This window comes from Pteronotus mesoamericanus, unplaced genomic scaffold (assembly GCF_021234165.1).
Source record: "Pteronotus mesoamericanus isolate MK-2021 breed Mesoamerican mustached bat unplaced genomic scaffold, CSHL_Meso_final contig_73, whole genome shotgun sequence".
Classification (NCBI taxonomy): Eukaryota; Metazoa; Chordata; class Mammalia; order Chiroptera; family Mormoopidae; genus Pteronotus; species Pteronotus mesoamericanus.
The window spans coordinates 416,584-437,304 of NW_026555245.1; the positions used below are offsets into that span (position 1 = coordinate 416,584).

A 20,721-nucleotide genomic window follows, 5' to 3' on the forward strand; every position below is an offset into this window, starting at 1 on the left:
ACCGTCACCGTGTAAGGGTTGATGGAGAGAAATGAGCCGCAAAGAGAAAAGAAGCAGCCAGCGGGAAGGGTGAAGGAAGCCCAGGTGAGTGGGATTTGGAGGAGGGGTTTGGAGAAGTCGGAAAGATGCTGTGATCAGTGTTGCTGAGGGTCAGCACCCAGATCCCAGCCAGAGGCTCCCACTGACAGAAAAAAAGTACTCAGAAAACAGCTTTATTTATTTTCTCCTTGAGCCAAAGATTCAAGCATCTCTGGCCTCATGCCAACTGGGTGATGCACTCCCACAGTCTGAAGATGGTTTCTTTACTCTCCCTGGGAGCTACCGAGGGGAGGAGACGCTTGAGGGGCCTGGGAGCAGGCCCTTGCCCCATTGTCAGGAGATTGGTGTGGACAGCGGTGGGAAATGTTAGGTTGACGGTTTGCTCGGGGTCCTCCACAAAAGCATTGACCCACCAGTTGGGCTAGAGGAGGGGTGGAAATGTGTTTTAGTGGGGACATTCCTTTCCCCACATAAAAGCCTTTGACACATTTAAACTCTAGAGATAGCATTCCTAACCAAACTGCTTAGTTGCAAGTCAGGGGTGGAGTGAACACTCTTGGCCAGGTCTAGAAATGCAGGGCCAGCCTAAAGGTGTCCTCCCTGACACACAAAGTGGAGGACTTAGCCTTTCCTGGGAAGCCCTTCCTGGGGGAGGCGGCGGGGGGGCATATATTGAGTGCCATGAAAGAAGGATGAGGCCAGCTTGGCACTGTCACTTACACTCCTGACTTCTCAGTTTGATTCCCAGAAGTCTTCACGACGGACAAGGATGGTAGTAGTGGCTGGGCTTCGGTGACCCTGGGCCCCCATTCCTGATGACTTGATCTTCCTTGAGGGGAATTAGGTAATGGCTATAGTCCACACCCGTAGGACATGCCCACAGCTGCTCTGTTGTGACGAGAGCCCAGACCTTTTATACATAGTGCTGACCACTCCCCAGGCCTTGCCTGTCAGAGGAGAACTGGCTATGAATTGGCTGTAGCATTGTCTCTATATCCTTCTAAAGAGCTGGTTAGAGGAACAGGGGACATTAATCATGATTGTCTCAGTCACATTATATTAGTAACAAGAGACTGGGTTTGGCAACACTCGATATCAAATTATCCTTCTTGCCAGCACTCAGAGAACAGGACATAGTTACCCCTGATTTGTGGGTTGTTCGAACCAAAAATTATTTAATGTTTATCCTAGACGTATATGATTTTTATGTCTCTTATTTCCACGGGAACCAGATCATAAAAATATTCTGTTGAAAGTCCTCTGAAGCAGACTAGTCCCCGAATTGCTTTCTCGTGATTCCCCTTCCTGCCCTCAGGTGGACACTCACAAACAGCTCTGAGGAGCCCCCCGGTGCAGGATGATGAATGAACCCCCCACATTAGGAAATAGGATCACAGGGTTCCCTTTAATAGTCTTGTTTACTAGACAGAGCTGATGCAGTATCATTCTGATTCTAAGCTAAAATAAATCAGATTAATCGATTAAATTTATATTGGACAGTTCCTTGTCCAGTGTTTTAAAATTTGTATTTGATTGGTCAGGATGGGAGCTTCAGACCCCCTGGTTCAGCATTGATTTGCCCTCAGCCCTGTTTGGCTGGGAAGGAAAGAGCAGCCAGTGGGAGGCAGCCGGGGGCATTTGGGAGCCCAGAAGTTGGGGTATGTCAAGGGATGCCACGAGATAAGCTTGGGACAGGCCACGGCCCTTGAATGCCAGGCAGGAAGAAGAATGGGAGCAGTGCCTGGGTAGTGCTGGAGCTGGAAGGGTCCTCCCCGCCCAGCGTGATCTGGCCTGGCCAGGGGTGTGGGCAGCCTGCCCCTCCTCTCTGGGCCTGCGGGCGGGCCTCGTGCATGCCGGGGGCTCCAGCCTAGGCGGGCTGGCGAGATGAGAGGAAAAACATGCGGTTTGGTGGGCTGGACATGGAAAAACAAGCCAATTAGGAGGAAAACAAACAAACCCTGGGCCAGCAAGGGCACATGCACACACGGCCCCACATGGGACCCAAGGACACCCTGCCACTGGCTGACAGCATCACTTGGACTTCTCAGGAGTCCCCATAAGAGTCAACTCAGGATGCCTGGGCATTCAGGAACACACCCGTATGCCCAGAACGGGATACTATGATATGTGCATGCATGTGAGCTTTTTCTAACATGCTCTGACACGGTGTTCAGTTCATACATGTGAGCACACTTGGAATTCTGGGCAGCTTCCCACACCCGGTTTGAAGAATACATTCAGGCTTAAACTCCACCTCATATACAGCGTCTCCAGCCTGTAGCCTTGCTGTCACTGTGTTTCAGACAACAGCGGCACATTTACACGTGCTTTCACAGAGTACCTCGGCCACACAGCCTTACACATTTAGACAGTCTCAAATGTGGACAGCCTCTTCCTGAGTCACACACGCAGTCATTCAGTCACACACAGCCAACCACACAGTTACACAACTGCCCAGAGTCTCCGTCGCACACATGAAGCCGTTCGGAGTTAACACACAGCCTCACAATCTTAACTGTCTTAAAAAACTGCTCCCCAGACTCACAGCATACTCGCAACAGGCCTCCTGATCGCACACTGTCCCACAACCTCACACTTGGTCTCTCACAGCACCCCCACCTCCGCCCACCCGGCCCCTCAGCTGGGCTCCAGCTGCAGCAAGTCACTCCTTTTCTTCCTTTTCTTTGTTTTTCTTTCCTCCTTTTCCCTCTGAGAAACCTGGTCCCTGTCAGGAAACCCAAGCCCTTTCCTACTCAGGGCCCAGGGCCAGGCAGGAGCAGCCAGATGACAGACAAAGCCCTGCCTGGCCCCCCGGCCCTCCATGACCTGCCCAGTTAGGGAGACTGGTTTGAGGGGGAGGCTGGTTTGCGGGGGGAGAACAGTGAGAAGAATGAAGGAGGCTGGTCAGTGGGGTGGCTGGCCAGGGGAGGGGGCCTGTGAGTCCAGCGCTATGGCCTGCTCTGCCCTCCCAAGAGTCCCAGGCAGCAGGGAGCTGACTCTGCAGGCTTCAGTCCCCCACCCCCACCCCCCAGCGCCCTTCTCCTTTGAAGCTGAGGGTAAGGGGGGGGGTGGTGGCAGAAGGGAGGAGTGGAAGCTTTTCGGCCGACCTCGGAATGTCCTTTCCTCCTGGGGTGGCTGCCAACTCTGGCCTGGCCCACAGGCCCCCACAAGGCACTTCCTGTGTCCTTGGCCGCCCCCCACCCCACCCCCACGCCTCTGTGCCCCTGGGCAGATAGAGAAGGGATACGAGAGGCACACAGTATGAACATGGAACAGACACAAGGTGGACACAAGGCCAGGTAGGCTCCCAGGGGAGGCAGAGAGCGGCGGGCAGAGTGCAGGCCCTTGTGGGGGCCCGGCTGGGCTCTGGCTCTCCGTCGCAGGCCTGGGGCATGCAGCTGCCTCTGCCCACAGCATTGCCCACTCCGCATGCTTCTCCCAGGCTTCTCTGATGCTTCTCTGAGCCCCTCATCTCTTCTGCTGCACAGCCAGATGGGGACCTGGGGGTTCAGCCCAATACGTACATATGCACTCCACACACACTGGACATGTACACACAATCACGCAGTCACTCAGCCACGTGCACACTGTGGCTGAAAGCCCACAGTTCTCCATGTGTCACCATGGCCACGCAGCAAGCATAGACATGCACTCCCCTTCACTGTCCCTGGCTTCTTGGACTGCCCCCCTCCTATTTCCTGTCCACCTGTCAGGCAGGGGGCGGGGAGGGAGGGGGGGCACAGGAGGGAGGTGTCAGTGTCCCTGGAGCCACCACGGACATTCCTTGCCTGGGTCAGATCACAGAAGCTGCCTCCTTCCAGGAACCTGAGCCGGCTGTCCTCACGCCTTGCCCAGTGCCTGAGGGTGGGAACAGCTGGACTAAGTGTTCATGGCAGCCAGAGTGTGGTCAGACAGCAGAAAACACTTCCCAAGCGTGTTTGTGTGGTCATGTAGGTGATACCTCCATCGTTGGGTGTAGTTCCAGCTTTGACTTGCTATGTGACCCCAGGCCAGTGCCTCTCCCTCTCTGGGTGTCCCCATTTTAGAGTGAAGACAGCTGCTGACCATGTCAAGGGCTTCTTAAAGGATCTGTGATGGAGCAAAGAAGCCAGGGCTGGGGCAGGAGGGAGGTACACACCAAGGGAATAGCAGCTCCCTCTCAGCTGGGCTGTGCACACACTTGCAAGCACATGTGGACACGCACTCTGAGAGCCATACACATAGGTGTTCCTACACATGCACCTACAGCCCATCATGGGTCACTTGTTCATGTCACAGACATACATGTAACATATATGCCTGTGCATGCAGACGCATACAGATACAAAGGTGAACTGCCACCCAGTGCTGTTGTTCCTGTGGAACCACCAGGCCTGTCCTCATGTTTCTCATTCTCTGCTGAGGGGAAGCCTGGGGCGACCCTTCCCCAGGGAGTGTGCCCTGATCATGCCAGCACCAGATTCCCCTCGGCCTCTGTTGCACAGTTCGGGGATGGACACAGTGTGGCAGGAGATGTGGGGCTGGGCTGATTCCCCCAGACATCACCTCCATCCTGTGATTGATGAGCTGAGGCCCGCAGCCCCCTGCTCCCCACAGTTCCCGCCTCCATTGAGCAGGTGGGGGGGGCTCCCTCTCCTTACAGCCCTTGTTTTTCTTTAATTAAACATCTGGCTCTCTGTGGCCTGGGAAGCCTCAGACCCTCGCTGACAGTCCCCCCCTCAACCTCTGGCATTGCTGAAGGGTTGGAGGGGGAGAGCTGGGGTTCTGGGGCCCACCTGTTCCCTTACTAGTGCAGGGGACTGGGGGCTCCAAGAATGCCCTGACCGTGCTGTTTTCACCCCCCAGTGCCACCACGGGAGCCTGTGCTCAGCTGCCGCTCCAATGCTTACCCCAAGGGCTTCTACTGCAGCTGGCATCTGCCCGCCCCTACCTACATCCCCAACACCTTCAATGTGACTGCGCTGTGAGTAGACCTGCCCGTGACCTGGTTCTAATGCTGACCTCTGACCTCTCTCCTGCACCCCCCCACCCCACGCCAGTGCCCACAGTCCAGATCCTAGCGCAGCCTTTGGCTTGACCTTCCCCCAGCCTCTGTCCTATCTTACCCTTGACATTGGTAACAGTGCCTGGGCCTCACCCCTCCCCAGGCATGGCTCCAAAGTTATGGTCTGTGAGAAGGACCCAGCCCTCAAGAACCGCTGCCACATCCGCTACATACACCTGTTCTCCACCGTCAAGTACAAGGTCTCGATAAGTGTCAGCAATGCTCTGGGCCACAACGCCACAGCTATCACCTTCGACGAGTTCACCATTGGTGCGTGGGAAGGGAGGGTCCCTGCTGCTTACTTCGGTGGGAGTGTGTAAGCGGGTGTGTGCCAGAGGTGTATATGAGTAATGGTGGGGTGTTCACATGTGTGCACAGGTATATGTGGTATGTGTGTACATGTGTACATGTATGCATGGCATGTGCATACCTGTGAACATTTGCATGAATGTCCTTTACCTGCAGGGGCCGAGAGACCTCTCCAGCAGCTCTTCCCATCATCTCTCTGGCTCCCACAGCATACAGGAGGGGGAGGGGGGCAGGCTGGGCCAGACCCTTGTGCAGCTGCAGCCTCCACCCCCCGACACTAATAGCTTCCTTACGGCCTGTGATGAATGAGGTGTCAGAACAGGAGACAGGACTGGGACAGATACTGCACTCCCCCAACCCCCACCCCAACCAGACCCTCTGCCTGCCCCTGCTCCGTCCAGCCAGACCCTCTGCCTATCTCGCTCCATCCCAGCCAGACCCCTTGCCTCCTCTTACTCCTAGCCAGCCCCAGCCAGACCCTGTGCTTGCCTGCCCCACCCCATGGCTGGGTCCCCAGGCAGGCTCTTTCTACGTAATCTGGGCCCTTGTATGCTCCCATCAGATCTCAGCCTACCTTCAACCCAGATTTGCAGCACCGGTGGACTGTCTTTTAACCTGGACCTATAGAGCAGCTTCAAACCCAGATTCTTCTAAGGGAGCCCATGCCTCAGTTTGGAAATGGGAAAGTTGAAGTGAAAAGCCAAGCTTGGGGGGAGTGTATGACGCTGGTGCATGAGGGGGCGATCCCGGCGACGATGGGGATGAGGGTCGAGTCGTCATACGGGCTTAGTGGTTGGGACACTGCTCTTCATGAGGATGGGGTTGTGATGATGGAATGGAATTTGGGGTATTGATCTCATGAGCTAGTGACTGACTATAATGACAATCATTGGTGGTGACAGGAATGTGAGAGGTGAAAATAACGAGATGGTTGTTAGTGGTGGTTGCCAGACTTGACAACAGAGAAGAGGGATGGCACCCATGATGATGATGATGACAGTTGTTGGTGATGTAAGATGGTAGACACGGTGACAAAGTGGTGTCCCAGAGGGTAGTGTGGTAATAAAGCTGTATCTCCTGAACAGTGAAGCCTGATCCTCCAGAAAATGTGGTAGCCCGGCCGGTGCCCAGCAACCCTCGCCGGCTAGAGGTGACGTGGCAGACCCCCTCCACCTGGCCTGACCCTGACTCCTTTCCTCTCAAGTTCTTTCTGCGCTACCGACCCCTCATCCTGGACCAGTGGCAGCATGTGAGTGCCCTACCCTGCCCTGCCCAGACCCCGAGCACCTTCCTCACAGCCACATGGCATGGGACATACCTATGTCCCCATTGGTAGCTGTTCTAGTGTGATGCCCGAGGATAGTCAGAGAGGCTTTCAGAGGGGAGAAGGCACCAGGCAGGCCTAGGGGGATGGATGGAGCTGAGGGAGGTGTCCTGATCTACGACCCTTCGGGGTTCCCTGTCACTACCATTGGATGGGAACACATCTGTCTTTGTGGCTCCCCGGGGTTTGGAGAGAAATGCTGGAAGGAAAATGGCAGGCAGGGCAGCCTTACTTCTGTTCTTTTACTTCTGGCTCAGCCCTGATCAGGCATCTCCCCTTTGCACTTTGGCCCAGTCTCTGTGCCTGCGCTAGGGTCCAGAACAGTCCCTGTCCCTAAGGACTCACAGATGGGCTCAAGGGGTCAGAATTAGGCAATGGAGTCAAGTTTGGTTCAGGGTATGAGTTCAGGGCTCCAAAGTCAGTTCTAGCTTAGGGGTCAGGCTAAAGTTATAGGTCAGATGGTGGCCCAGGCTGGGAACTAAGCAGGGGATGGAGCGGGGGCAGTGTGGGTCTCGGCTGTTAATCCAGCTGTGATAGAGAGCTCTGGGGAGCAGACAGGGGTTTGGGGCAAACTTGAGATTCTCTGTCCTTGAGAGCCCTGGGTGGACAGGGCTGTGGCTGCTCTGTGTGGCCCATGATATCTGTGGGCTAGGACTGGGGCTGCGGGAGTGCTTCATGGGGCCACCCAGTGTGGTACCTGGGTGGGGGGGTGGTCATCCTGTCCTCTCATGACATCTACCAGGCTCCAGCTCCATCTTCTCATCCCCTCCGCGCACCCCCCCGACTAGCCTTTAAAGTGCGTAATTCAATTCTAGGGCGCCTGTCCGGGTTGCAGGCCTGTCCCCCACAAAGCTGCTCACATGCTCACATGTTCCCTGACAGAGTCCGCAGTCCCTCCCACCTGGCCAGCTGCCGGCGCCTAATGCATTGCTAATAACCAGGGTCTAGTTTCACAAGCCCCCCTCCCCCGCTAACGAGCTACAGGCAGCAGCCCCGCGCGCGTCGCGGCGCACACGCCTTGCAGTGGACCTGGCACACTGCCCACCGCACACACAGGAACATGCAAACACACACACAGTTCCCAGGAGGAACCATGCTCCATACATGCATGTGACTAACATGGCAAAACCATGCACTGGCCTCCACCATGGGCTGAGCTGCCCACCACACTGAGGTGGGCAGAGCAAAATACGTGGGGCTCTATAGCAAGAATCTGCGTTGCCCGTGGCACGTGCTAGCCCTGTTCCATGTCTCATTGGCATTGCAATTGGCCAGATTTATGGCTCTTTTGAACTTGAGTTTTGCTCTGAACAGAATCTACTCTCCCTGACTCTTCATCTTAAAGAGAGGCAGGTGTATAATTGGGGGTGAGGGGTGGGCTGCTGGGTGGAGAGCACAGAAAAATATCACTTGGATTTTCAGGAGGAAATGAGAGGTACAGGCCAGGAATCACACAAGAAGGGGCGCCGTGAGGCCTGGCAGGGGCTGTCTGCCCGTGGACGAGGGGGAGGCGAGTACTGGGACCCAGCTTGGGTTCTCCTTCCCCTTGTCTTTTGCTCTGGCCCTAACTCAGCAGGGAGGCCCGGAGGGTGGATGGAGGACTCAGGTGAGGCTGAAGCCAGAGACTAGGGAATTCCTGCCAATTAAGGAGCCATTCTCTTAAGCGGGTGGACTAAAGTATCAATGAAAACCTAGAAAGAAGGACCCAGGCCAAGGAGATGTGGCTGCCAGAGGGTACTGGGCTTCTGGTACATATTCCTAGATGTCGGGTGCCCATCATAAGCCCACCAAAGAGGTGGTAATTGGATCTGCTCCCATGGCTCTCTCCCTTTGGGGAAAGACAGCTGTGGAGGTCCCCGAGACAATCACAGGAGGGGCCTGGGGGCCAAATCCTCTTAAGGAAGAAAGAGCTGAAGGAGCTTGGGCTATTCAGCCACAGGGAGTCTTTGCAGAGTAAAAGGCAGCTGGGGGACCAGAGATGGAACTGGAGCCCAACACCAGGAGAGGAGTGTCTGCGGGCCCACCAGTCTTCCAGGGCTGAGAGGAGGACTTACTAAGCCCAGATCTGGGCCCAAAGTGGCTCTCACCCTGACCCTGACCTTTACCAGTGCTTCCGCCTCAGGGCCACAGACTCAGGGGGAATGGGAGGGGCTTCCCGCTCCGCGTGGACCCAGTCGTGCGCACACGCAAATGTACATACACATGCATGCATATATTCATAGCCCATCAGGTAGCCCAGACCCCCGTTTTCTGGGGTGGGTTTGGGGGGTATTGGAACAGGGACCAAAAAAACCCCTGAGGCCAGACGTGGCCCAGAGAAGCCCTCTCCTCCGCCGCCCCCACTGGCTGCCCCTGTTTATGAGGCGGCTTAATGAGGCAGCGGGTGCCGCTGAGATGAACCAGAGCCCCGCCTGGGCCTGGGAGGGGTGCTGGACAGGCAGGCCGGCCTGGAGTGTGGGGGGAGACCAGCAGGGTAAGGCCAGCGGGGGTGGGGTGGCGATGCCTCCAGGAGGAAATGGAGCAGCTGTTCTGCTGTCCTGCCCCAACCCCCGCCCCTGAAGCAGCCCCCTACCCCTTTCTACCTCAGGCAGGGCCACAACCACACTGAGGGCTTCTTGTGGGGGAGGCCCAGCTGGGGCCAGGCTGGGAGGGGCGGGCACTGGGTACCTGGGAACCCAGGCTCTGCGCTGGAACTCATGGTAATGACAGAGCCGGCTGAAGTGTTTGGTGCTTACCATGTGCGTGAGCCCTCATTACAGTCCTGTGAGCAAGATCGTTAACACCATCTGACAGGTGAGGACCACAAGTCTTGTGGAAGTTAAGTAACTTGGTCATCTAGCTAGGAGGGGATGGAGCCTAGCGCCATGTCTATGTTTGTAACGTTCCCTCTAAACTGTGTCTTGATGGGAGAGGGCAGCACAATGCCATCCTCTGGTCACCTCAAGGCTGGGACTGAGGTCAGGTCTCAGGCTGGGGGTTTTGATAGAGCTGGGATGACAACAGAGTCCAAACACTGAGCGAAGTTCTCCTTATTCTCCCCTGGGGGTGCTTCCAATCACCCTAAAGATTTCTTGCTCTCCTTCAAGACCATTTTCTCTCCCCTGGGGATCTCTTCCCTAAGATGTCTTTGCTCTCCCACAGGAATATTCCCATTACCCCCTCACGCCCTGGGAAGTCCTCATTCCCTCCAGGGGTGTCTTCACGCTTCTCTCCCCAGAAGTGTTCTCACTTCCTCTGGGGGTGCCTTGCTCTCCTGACTCCCAGGGGTCCCTTCCACCCCCACCCCCCACCCCTGTGGTCCGGCTGCAGGTGGAGCTGTCGGACGGCACAGCGCACACCATCACAGATGCCTACCCTGGCAAGGAGTACATCATCCAGGTAGCGGCCAAGGACAATGAGATCGGGACGTGGAGTGACTGGAGTGTGGCTGCCCACGCCACACCCTGGACTGAGGAGCCACGACACCTCACCACCGAGGCCCAGGCTCCAGGTGAGCCTGCCCCCCCCCGCCCCCCCCCGTGCCCTTAGGCTGCACCGTTGCCTGCCTTTGTCCTGCTCCCTCCAACTCCTCCTGGGACTTGGACCCTCTGCCCCAGGGGTCTCCACACTCTGTGCAGCTGCCACACTCCCATTTGTCTGCCTAGCCCCTGCTCTTCCTGGTCCTTGCTGTCTGGACATGCTTGGTAGAGGCTGTTGGGTAGAGGGATCATCCCTGAGCCTTGGGGAAACAGGGTCTGCCCGGTGGGGAGGCAGGGCACGTTTGGGAGAGGAGGCAGGCGCTTTCTGACGGGGAGGCAGCACTGGTCTGACAGAGGAAGCAGGAACCTCCAGCTTCCGGGAACCCCCAGCTCTGGGTGGGACTCCAGCCCCGGCCCTGCCCTGAGTTTCCCCCATGTTCCCCAGAGACCACGACCAGCACCACCAACTCACTGGCACCCCCGCTCACCACGAAGACCTGTGACTCCACGGAGCTGAGCAGCAGCGGAGGACCCTCAGCACCCTTCCTGATTAGTGTCCCTGTCACTCTGGCCCTGGCTGCCGCTGCTGCCACCGCCAGCAGTCTCCTGATCTGGTAAGTCAAGTGAGGCTGGGCAGCTGCGGGGAGCCTGAGGGGATCTCCATCCCACCCTCATCCCTCATAGCCCCCTGCCCTGTCTCCCCAGAGCCCGGCATCCCGTGAGGACATGCCAGCGCACCTGCAGAGGAGCAGGAGGCCGGAGCTGAGCCCACAGACCCCGGTTTCTATTTTGCACACGGGCAGGAGGACCTTCTGCATTTTCTTCAGACACAATTTGTAGAGACCCCGGCGGGCCCGGGCCTGCCACCCCCTAGTCCTGCCATACCACGCCGGCTCTCCCCCTTCCCTTAGGAGAGGAGGACCATGCAGCTAACCCACCCACCAAAGACCACCCCACCCCCACCTGCCCCCTTGGGCTGGACCCTCCAATGCCAGCGACTCCCAGGAGCCCTTGGGGGGGGGGCCTGAGGGGAGCCCCTCACATCCACAGTTTTTCCTCCTGCCCCAGCCTCCTGTCTGTCCCAGGGTCTCTGTTGCCACCATCAGATTATAAGCTCCTGACACTGGGGGGACCCCAGCCACGCCCCTCCCCCCAGCACCCATACTTTTCAACCCCCCACCTCTGCTCCTGTTTTGTATGACCCTCCCCTTTCCCTGCTCCTACACCACAGTATTTAATGCCCTGTCAGTCCCTTCTAGTCTGACTCAATGGTAACTTGCTGTATTTGAAATTTTTATAGATGTATATACAGGTGTGGGGAGTGGGGGGGGTTCTCATTAAACGTCACCATTTCATGAGTCCTTGGAACAGACCCGCTTTGGGAGGGTGTCTCTTCCAAGGATCCCTCCTCTTTCAGGCCTAGAGGAGGAAGAAATTAGAAGTTGGAGAGAGGCAACTCTTTCCATACAGGTGGGGTGGGGTGGTTCAGCGCTCAAGCACATGTGTCTGGGGACGGGGCTTTCTGCTTCTCTGGAGGGTAGGGCTCCCTGGAGGTCGGGGTGGACTTGGGGGAGTGAGGGCTGCAGTGAGGCAGGTACCGTAACTGGGGGGTGTCCAGTTAGTCCTGGAGGCGTCTGGATCCCGGCAGGACAGAAGACTGTCCGGGGTCATCTCTGGAGCTGCCCTTCACGAGTGCCTAGCCTGGGCTTGACCCACCAGGGCAGACATGCAAGAAGGTGAGGAGGCCAGACTCCATCCGTGGGGCCAGGGGTGCGGTTTTCATCCCTGCCATCGAGGAGACAGTCCAGAAGTTCTAGCAGGTCAGGCCTGGGGCTCACGCAGGCCACAAGGCTCAGAGTGTGGGGCATCCTAGGCCTGGGCAGGCAGGAGGCCGCCTGAAGGAGGCCACTAGGAATGTGACTAGGGATCAGGCCTGTGCTTCGGGACTGGAAATGTAGAATGCAAGGTTAAGGTCAGGGTTAGGTTGCAGTTAGGACCCAGTGTGAGCAGGGACGATGAGGCTTTGGCGTTACAGGGTGCCCAGTCCATCTCCGCGCCCTGCCCAGAGGAGGGGCCCCTGGCTGCCACAGGCCTGCTCACGTCTAGCCCCCCTTGTAGAAGCCACCTCACTGTGCACCCTTCGCTGAGAATGCCCAAGGCTGGGACCAAGTTGATAGGCACCTCTGGCTGAGGGTCGCGGGGAAGGGTCAAACTGAGCCTTGCTCTGAGTGGCTGGAACAAGGGAGACATGGAGTCCAGGCCATGAGCACAGTGACCTGGGCGCATACTCCCCACAGCAGGTCCTGACACCGCTCCTCCACTAAGCCACCCATCGCACATACACACCCCAGTTCAAATCCCTTTCCTCAGACCAGGGTCCAAAAATGGACATTCCTCACTGCTCTCACCGGGCCTGCCTGGGATCGTGCTCTGGGAGGAGGATTCACCGTCCTCCGCACTGATGAGTCAGGCCTGGACGGGATTTGGGCTGCGTGAGCGGCTCGGCCTGCAGGTGGCTGGCTCTCCTGTAGGCCGGGACTAGAGCAGAAGGGTGTTCCAAGTGGGAGACCCCCTGGAAAGCAAAGGCCTGATGTCAGGACAGAAAGGCCTGTGGCTTTTCAAGCAGGGGTAGCCCCAGCTATGGGAGCACATGGCTCCTTGTTCACAGGAAGAGGCTTCCAAGGTGGACACATGCGATGAGTGCCCACGGACCGGCCTCCGTACCCTGGACTGCCAGTCGTACCTGCCTGGTCCCCGCCAGCTGTGGCTCGGGCCTGAACCTGCCCTCAGGTCCAGCAGCAGTGGAGGGAGCAGGGCCTACCAACTCTTGCCAAGGACATTGTATTCCTGGGGTGGGTCTGAGCCTCCCCCTTTCCTGTCCTTGAGGTAGAGGGCCTGAAGTGAGGGGGTCTCCGGCCTGTGCTGCCTTCCTGCCTTGGTCAACCCTGACCCACCAGCCGCCCACCCAGGGCTTGGGCATCAGCAATCTGGCCTCCATTAGCAACATGGGAAAGCAATTATGTGGGGCCTGGGGAGGAGAGGGGCGGGGTGGGGACCCGCTGGAGCCTTGGAAGCTGATGGAAAGGAGGACTGGGGCATCTCCCTGCCCCCAGCCCCGAGAGAGACCCAGCCCTTTCCCAAGGTGGCTGGAAGGGCAGTGTCATGCCTCTAACAGGGCTGGGCCTGAGTCATCTCTTCTTTGGGGTCCTGGTCCTTGACCTCACAGAGGCTGCTCTGCTGGCTTTGGGTGGCGGGGGGGGGGGGGGGGGGCGGGGCGGGGGGGGGGGGGGGGGGCCTGACTGCTTCTGAGTGCTCTTCCTCCACATCCATTACTTCCTATGATGGTTCTGGGGAGCTGGGGGTAAGTATAGCCATCATTCTTTGGAGCTAAGTCAGAATCCAGAGAATTAAAACGCTGCTGAGGGGGCTGCTAGGGGAGGGTTGGAGCCCAGGCCCAATATGCACAGCAGTCCCGCCTCTCAGCTCTCTAGTTCTCTTCGGTGCTCTGGGCATGGGGACCCCCCAACCCGGCCCATGCCCCATTCCTATGACGTTCCCTTGCCTCTGCCCTTACCTTCTCGCTGAATCCATTCCTGTCTCTGTCTCTGTCTCCCATTGCTTTCTCTCTGAACGTGTCTGTGTCCTGGTCCCTATTGTGTTTCTCTCCTTATGTTTTTATCTCATCCCCATCTCTCCTGTCTCTGCTTCCCTCCTGTCTCTCCAGCCATCTTTATTTCCACCCATCTGCCTCTGTCTCTTCTCTCCATCTCTCAATCTTCCCTTTTTCTGCCTTTCTCCCTGTTTCTGTGTGTCCATCCCCATCTCAGAGTCTCTATCTCTCGCTGTGTGTACCTCCATCTCCATCCCTGTGTTTCTGTGCCTCTTCCCTGACTCTGTCATCCTTCCCACCCTTTGCCTCCCTCTGAGTGTCCCTGTGCCAGTCCAGACCCCAGCCTTCGGCCGCTGTGCCTCACTGACCTGAGCCAGGGGCTGTCCTGGCTTCTGCTGCCCCCTCTCGGCCACCTCCCTGCCCTTCATTCCTGTTCCTGGGCAGGCAGCTGGCCCCACGCGCATCCCACATCTGCCTTCCAACAGCCAGCCAGGAGAGAGGGAGGTGGCAGGCAAACACTAGGCAGGAATCCCTCCTGAGTAGCCTCCGGCCCTAAGAACACCCCAGAGCTAGTGAGCTCACTAACTCCCTGGGCTGGGACTCTGAGGAAGTTCATTCTCACATGGAGAGAACAGAATGTTTGGCTCGAGTCCACACCTCTGCACCCTGCACCTGTGTGTCTTTATGTTTTGAAGCCCACATGTTCCCTATGCCCACAGCCCAGAGCTACTGAGCCTGACCCTCAGGTAGTAGCACCTGTGGCAGGGCCGGGGAGGGGGGGGGGGTGTTGCAGGGCTAAAGCCCTTGGGGCAAAAAGGGTTGGGTGTAATCTTTACACCCTTTGTTCTCCTGGGGGAGGGCAGAGGCTGGGAGGAGATCTGATGAGGCGGTTCTGATAGAGCCAGTCTGAGGGGAGGCTGGAGGGGACCTTATCTGACAGGGCCACTCTGATGAGGAAGACTAATTTTAAGGTGAGTGGGGCTGAGAGGGCCTGTGTGCTATGATTACCCTGAAGGGAGGCCAGGCTGGGATACTATGCTGCTGAAGAGATCTTTTTTGAGAGGGCCAGTCTGAAGGGGTAGGCCAATCTAGAGAGGATTTGAAGGGCCTGGGCTGGTGAGACACTACCCTGAAGGCACATGGGTTTGAGAGGAGAATCACCAACTAGTCGTAGCTTGCCTGGGACTTTCTCAGTTTTAGCGCTGAATACCTTGAGTCTTGGGAAACCCCTCAGTCCCAAGCAAACTGAGATAGTTGGTCGCCCTATTTGAGAAGGCCCTACCCAACAGCGCCAGTCTGACGGGGGACGCCGTGCTGCGTGTGAGTAGATTCAAGTGGGCCTGGTCTGACGATGCAAACCTTAGGGAAGAACAGGGTAGAAGCCCCTTTGGGCAGGAATCAGGCCCAGAAGTGGGTGGATAGCTAGGGTCCTTCCAGAAGGGCAGGGGCTTGGGGAGTGGCCACCAGGGGGCAGGACAAGCTCTTGGGAGAATCAAGAGGCAAGGGCCCCAGAGAAGGAGCCAGGCAGTGTGCAAGGTGTGCCTGCAACAGTGTGTCTCGGTGCCATCGCATGCTGGTTTGCGGTGATGGTATACAACTGTGTAATTATGTTTTTGAGTGACTAGGTGGCCAGGGGCACATCCGTGGTGTGTGAGTGCGTAGCCTGTGATGGAGAGTATAACCTAATGAGGTCATGGCTGCGGCCACAGGTTAGTGGAAGAGAGCAGGAGCACCTTGGGGCACCAGGACAGGTGGGCAGTGCCATTGAGGAGTCAGAGAAAGTTCCTTGGAAGGGGCTGAGATGGGGAGGAGAGACAGGATCTAGACTTCCCTACCAGTACCTGCCCCTGCCCACCATAGTATCTGTCCCTGAGAGTCCAGACACAAGAGCTTAGTGCTTGGCTCAGGCCTAGGGGCGGCCCGCAGACCAGTCCACGTGCCCAGGCCCTGCCTTCCCTCCTCTCCAGCCTCCCTCCTGCTCCCTTCAGCTGGCGCTCCTCCAGCTGAACACCACCCCTCCCCCCACTCTGCCTTGTTCCTATCTCTTCTACTTCCACACCCTAGTTCCCACTGTGCCCTGCCCAGATGCTCTCCTATGAATCATCTGCAATCCCTCTCACGCTGCCTTCATGAAACACTCCCTGCTCCTTCCCTCTTTACCAGGGGCTGAACACCCACTAGGTGCTGAGGCCTGGTCTCACAGGCCTTTCTCACCCCAGAGACTTGAAAGGGCTGGGGACTGGGAGCTGCTAAGGTCTTACTCAGAGGAAGGTCTGAGGGAGAGTCATGGACCAGGCAGGGTAAGGGATTGTCGGGCAAGGATAGCAAAGTGAGGCCAACATAGAATCACTCCACCCCATTCTACCCCCCACTAACAAAATGAACAAAAGCCAAACAAAACAAAACAAAAATGCTGCTACAAACTCAAGTCCACCCAAACAAGGAATTCTTTTGCATAAACCTTAAAAATGTGATAGCCAAGGAAAGTAACGGAAGATTCTGGTGAGAGGTATATTTCCTCATCCCATGCCCAAAAGTAGCATTGAGAAAAGGTGTGTCAACAAAACACCAAGAATTCTCAGTATTATCCTGATTTCTGAGGGAATTGGACTGTGTGGTAAATAAGTAGACTTAGGAAAAGTCTGGAAAAAACCTTTTAAGTAGAAGCCCCTGTGTTCCTTCATGAGTCCCCAGGGGAGGAAGAAGAGCTGCTATGGCTTGGTGTCTTCCAGGGTATAGAGCTTAGGGTGGGGGGTGGGGAAGACAAGCCAAAGCCTACAGGGTGGGCTGTGCCCCACACCCAGCTGGAGGGAGAGAGCTAACAGGGCCTCAGAGAAGAAACAGAACTCAGGCCCCAGCCAAGCCACCCTCAGGCCACAGAAAAGGGAGGGGGGGGTGTTGAAAGCAATAGCCAGCTTTCAAGTCATAGCTCCTAGGGAAAGATAAACTGGAGCAACCAGAGAATATGAGGAGCTCAAGGACCTACATTTCAGAGCAAGAAGAGGTCTGCTAAAGTGAGCCATGGTAGATAGGAAGATCGAATACAAAAAAATTGATCACCCTGGCTGGCGTGGCTCAGTGAATTGAGTGCCACAAGGTTGCTGGTTCGATTCCAGTCAGGGCATGCCTGGGTTTTGGGCTAGGTCCCCAGCTGGAGCATACGAGAGGCAACTGATCCATGTAAATCTCACATGTCGATGTTTCTCTCCCTCTCTTTCTCCCTCTCTTCTCCTCTCTCTAAAAATAAATAAATAGAATATTTTTTAAAAAAATAGGTGAAAAACTCAATCTAGAAGAAAACACACCGAAGAATTAAAAGCAGATTCCTGGAAAGTTCTTCCTGTTATAGAGAGCATTAATTATAGTATGAAATCAATGGAATAACTCAAAAACAAGATGATAAAATAACAGGATGAGATAAAAAGATTATAGAACCAGAAAAAAATAAAGGACCAAAACAATACCGTTACAGATGTAATAAAGTAGAAATAGCAAAAACACAGGTATGGCTGAAAATCAAGGTAATGAATTCGGTATAGGAAAGGCTTGTGATACTGATAGTAAATGTGATTGGCAAAAGTAAAGATAAAGCAATCAGAGTGAAGTTAATAGGACAAAGACAAGCTATCGTAAGCATAATTATTGGCAACCCTAAAGCTGAGATTCCAAAAATGAAATGGAAAAATATATTAAGGTATGAAATACAGAAAAGCTTTTCCTGAAAAGAAGAACTGAATAATCAGATTGAAAGTGCATACCACATACTAAAAAAATTAATACAGAATAATTGACATGAAGACACACTGATTTAGTTACCAAACTTTGGGGATAAAATAGGAATACTTTAAGACCAAGTCACATATAGGAGAAAGTTCAGTCTGATCTCAGATTTTTCCAAGGTAACATTTGATAAAGATAATGAAGAATATCTATCTGTTCATCCATCTATTTCTTTTGGCTTAAAGCAAATCACTTTACCTCCTGAGCCTCAGATTCCTAATCTTCAATCTGGGGATAACAAGATTTACATTAGAGGACTTTTTGAAGATGGTGAGATAATAAGCTATCCTCCCTTGTGGCTAACTACGTAATGGTCCCCAAATATGTCAGCATCTTAATTCCCAGAACCTGTGAATGTTCATTTAAAATGGCAAAGGATTTTGTAGCTTGATTGAGTTAAGGGTCTTGACATGGGTAGATCAGCCTGAATTATCAGGTGATCCCCACGTAATCACAATCATCCTAATAGAGAAGAAGCAGGAGGAGGTGATGGGATGATGGAAGCAGAGGTTGGAAGGTGGAGGAAGGGGTCCATCAGCCAAGGAATACAGGCAACTGCTAGAAGCTGAAAAGGCAAGGAAATGGACTCTCAACTCAGAGCCCCCAGAAGAAACCAGTCTTGTCCGTACCTTGACTCTTGAGCCCAATGAAACTGATTTCAGACCTCTGATGTTCAGATTGTAAGAGAAGAAATCTGTGTTGTCTGAAGCCATTAAATATATGGTAACTTGTTAAAACAGCAACAGGAAACTAATATCACACCTTCCGATGAGCTGTTGCTGTTCCCTTGGCCCAAGTTGACCTCTCTGTACATTTCTTTCATCCCAACTCCTACTTTTTCAACATCTGTTTCAAGCTTCCCTGATATCGCCCGCCTTCCACTGCGGCCCAGAGGTGGGCAGTGCGTCCCCCATCACAGCACTCACCGCGCTGTTATAGTTGCTTATAGGTAGGTCTTTCTTCCTCTCCGCCTGCCTAGCCCAGCAGAGGACCCAGTTTGTTGAGTACTAAATGAATAGATGAATAAATGAGGGCTAGGTGAGTAGTTGGTACCGTATAAATAACCATTACTCTTTCCTTGTTGTCAGGATCTCTCCCTTCCCTATTTCTACCTGGCTTTCTCTCTCGCCAGCCTGTCCTCCACATATATACCCTCCCCCAATCTCAGAAAACCGACCTGTGTCTTTACTTCTGACTTCTTTCTTCAGTCACTGGTCCAAAGCATTCGCTGTTGTGTGAATTTGTCAGTAGGTTTACGTGTGTGTACGTGCACGCTATGGAGACCTGTGAACTTTGCGTGTATTTTCCTGATTATGTAGTGAATTTTAGACATGTGTATCTCTGTATGGGCATGTTTTCATGTGCCTGCTTGTATGTGTGGGTAGGCTTGTTGTTTGTGTATACGTGTGTCTTTGCTTGTATATATGTCTCTGCTTTGTGGTGTGTGTGTATGTGTGGTAGTGTGTCTGTATATTCAGGGAAGGATACATGTTGATTTCTGCCCCCAAGGGATTCGACTACCTGCGGCAGGAGTCGCTGTGCCGGGACAACTTCCTGCCACAGTGTTCCCTTTCTCTCTCTCAGGCAGCAGGCTGGGTCTTTTTTTCTGCCTGTCTCTTGGGATGAAGATCTCAGGCCCGAACCAGAGTCAGCCAGAGACGCATTCTGGATCCTGGCCTTGTGGAAGCCTAAGCTTATTATGTTAAGGAGAGGGGACAGGAGCAAAGCAATCCAGAGAGTACCCCCAAACGAAGAGGGGTTTGCATGGACGGGTGGAGCACACAAACACTCCCTACCAACGCCCTAGGAGTGGGGGCAGGGTGGGCTTGGGAAGGAAGGATCCTGGACATTGAACTCCCAATCTGGGCATCTCAGCAAAGACCACGTGAAACACAGCATAAAGTAACCAGGACCTCTGCACAGTTGGGGAGGATGGGGTGAGGAGGAGCCTGCAAAACGACCTTCCTACTGGCTGCAGGAGCTGGGACCTGGGGGAGGAATTACACTTAGTTTTGTTTTGCTTCACTATTTTAACCACTTTTGTGTACAGTTCTGTGGTATTAAGTATATTCACATTGTTGTATAATATATACTTATTTAGCCTATTTACTTAGTGTTTATAAAATAGAGAAACATTACCAATTCTGCACACCTCAGCACACCCACCGCTGGGCTCGGTGTCACAGGAAAAACACATACCAGGGTTGGGGGGGGCCACTGTGGGGAGGCAGAAGGCACATGCCACCCCGGGGGGCAGAGCAGAGGAAGGATGAGAAGGAAGAGCAGGGATGGCGAGGACTTTCCTGTGATCTGTCCAGTACAGGGGCTGCAGGGGAGGCGGGGCCAGGCAGTCTGGGCTTTAAAAGCCAGAGGCTTCTGCCAAGTGTCAGGGACCCCTGGTTTCTGGGGACACCTGGTCAGGTTTGCGTTTGGGAAAGACTATTCTGGGGGCCATGCAGAGGAGGGTAAGGAGGGAAGAGAACGTGGAATGCTTGCTGGCTGACAGCATGAGCAGGCCTGAGTGAGGTGCTTTGAATGAACGACGTGGGAGGCCTGAGAGCAGGTAGGAGAACTAGGACCAGAGCAGTGAAAATGGTGCTTTTTCAAGCACATAGTCACCAAGTCTTAATGAACGTTGGGTGGGAAGAGGAGGGAGAGAGAAGAGACTCGTACAGCCCCTGTTGACTGAGAGATGGTAGAACTGTTTATTGATCTAGTTAGCACAGGAGATGGCCAGGCTTTGCAGAAGTTGATAGTAACCATGGCTCAGACATCCAATCATTTGCCTACAGGCACAGAGCAAGTAAGGGGCAGATGATCTCAGAGGTAGACATGTCAAGTGTACGGCTTGGGGGACCTCTTGGTGGAAGGCATCCGGTCGGTAGTTAAAAGAATGGACACTGAGATCAGACAAACATGGGCCCCTGTTGACCTTGGACAAGTTGATTAATCTAAGGTTTAGTTTCCTTAAGCAGAAAATGGGGATATAGTACCTAACTCATAGGGTTGTTGTAAGGATTTAATGATATGATGTATGTAAAAAAATTAGCACAGTGCCTACCATGTTGTAAACACTCCATAAATCTTAGTTCTTCTAATATCCATAGCAGCAGCAGCAGCAAATGCCAGTCTGCGACTTGGGAGTAAGGTCTCGGTT

The 20,721-nt window shown here is 54.6% G+C and overlaps 1 protein-coding gene across 3 annotated transcripts in view; it reads left to right on the forward strand.

Moving 5' to 3' along the window:
- Positions 1–11,539, forward strand: part of CNTFR (ciliary neurotrophic factor receptor) — a 38,820-nt gene extending 27,281 nt beyond the window's left edge. For all 3 annotated transcript variants that reach the window (XM_054582899.1, XM_054582898.1, XM_054582900.1), the window contains 6 exons: positions 4,885–5,002; positions 5,187–5,353; positions 6,478–6,641; positions 10,026–10,206; positions 10,620–10,788; positions 10,880–11,539. In XM_054582899.1, the coding sequence (XP_054438874.1) occupies positions 4,885–5,002; positions 5,187–5,353; positions 6,478–6,641; positions 10,026–10,206; positions 10,620–10,788; position 10,880 (800 nt within the window). In that variant the 3' untranslated portion in view covers positions 10,881–11,539. The remainder of the gene's footprint in view (positions 1–4,884; positions 5,003–5,186; positions 5,354–6,477; positions 6,642–10,025; positions 10,207–10,619; positions 10,789–10,879) is intronic.
- The last annotated feature ends 9,182 nt before the right edge of the window (positions 11,540–20,721 follow it).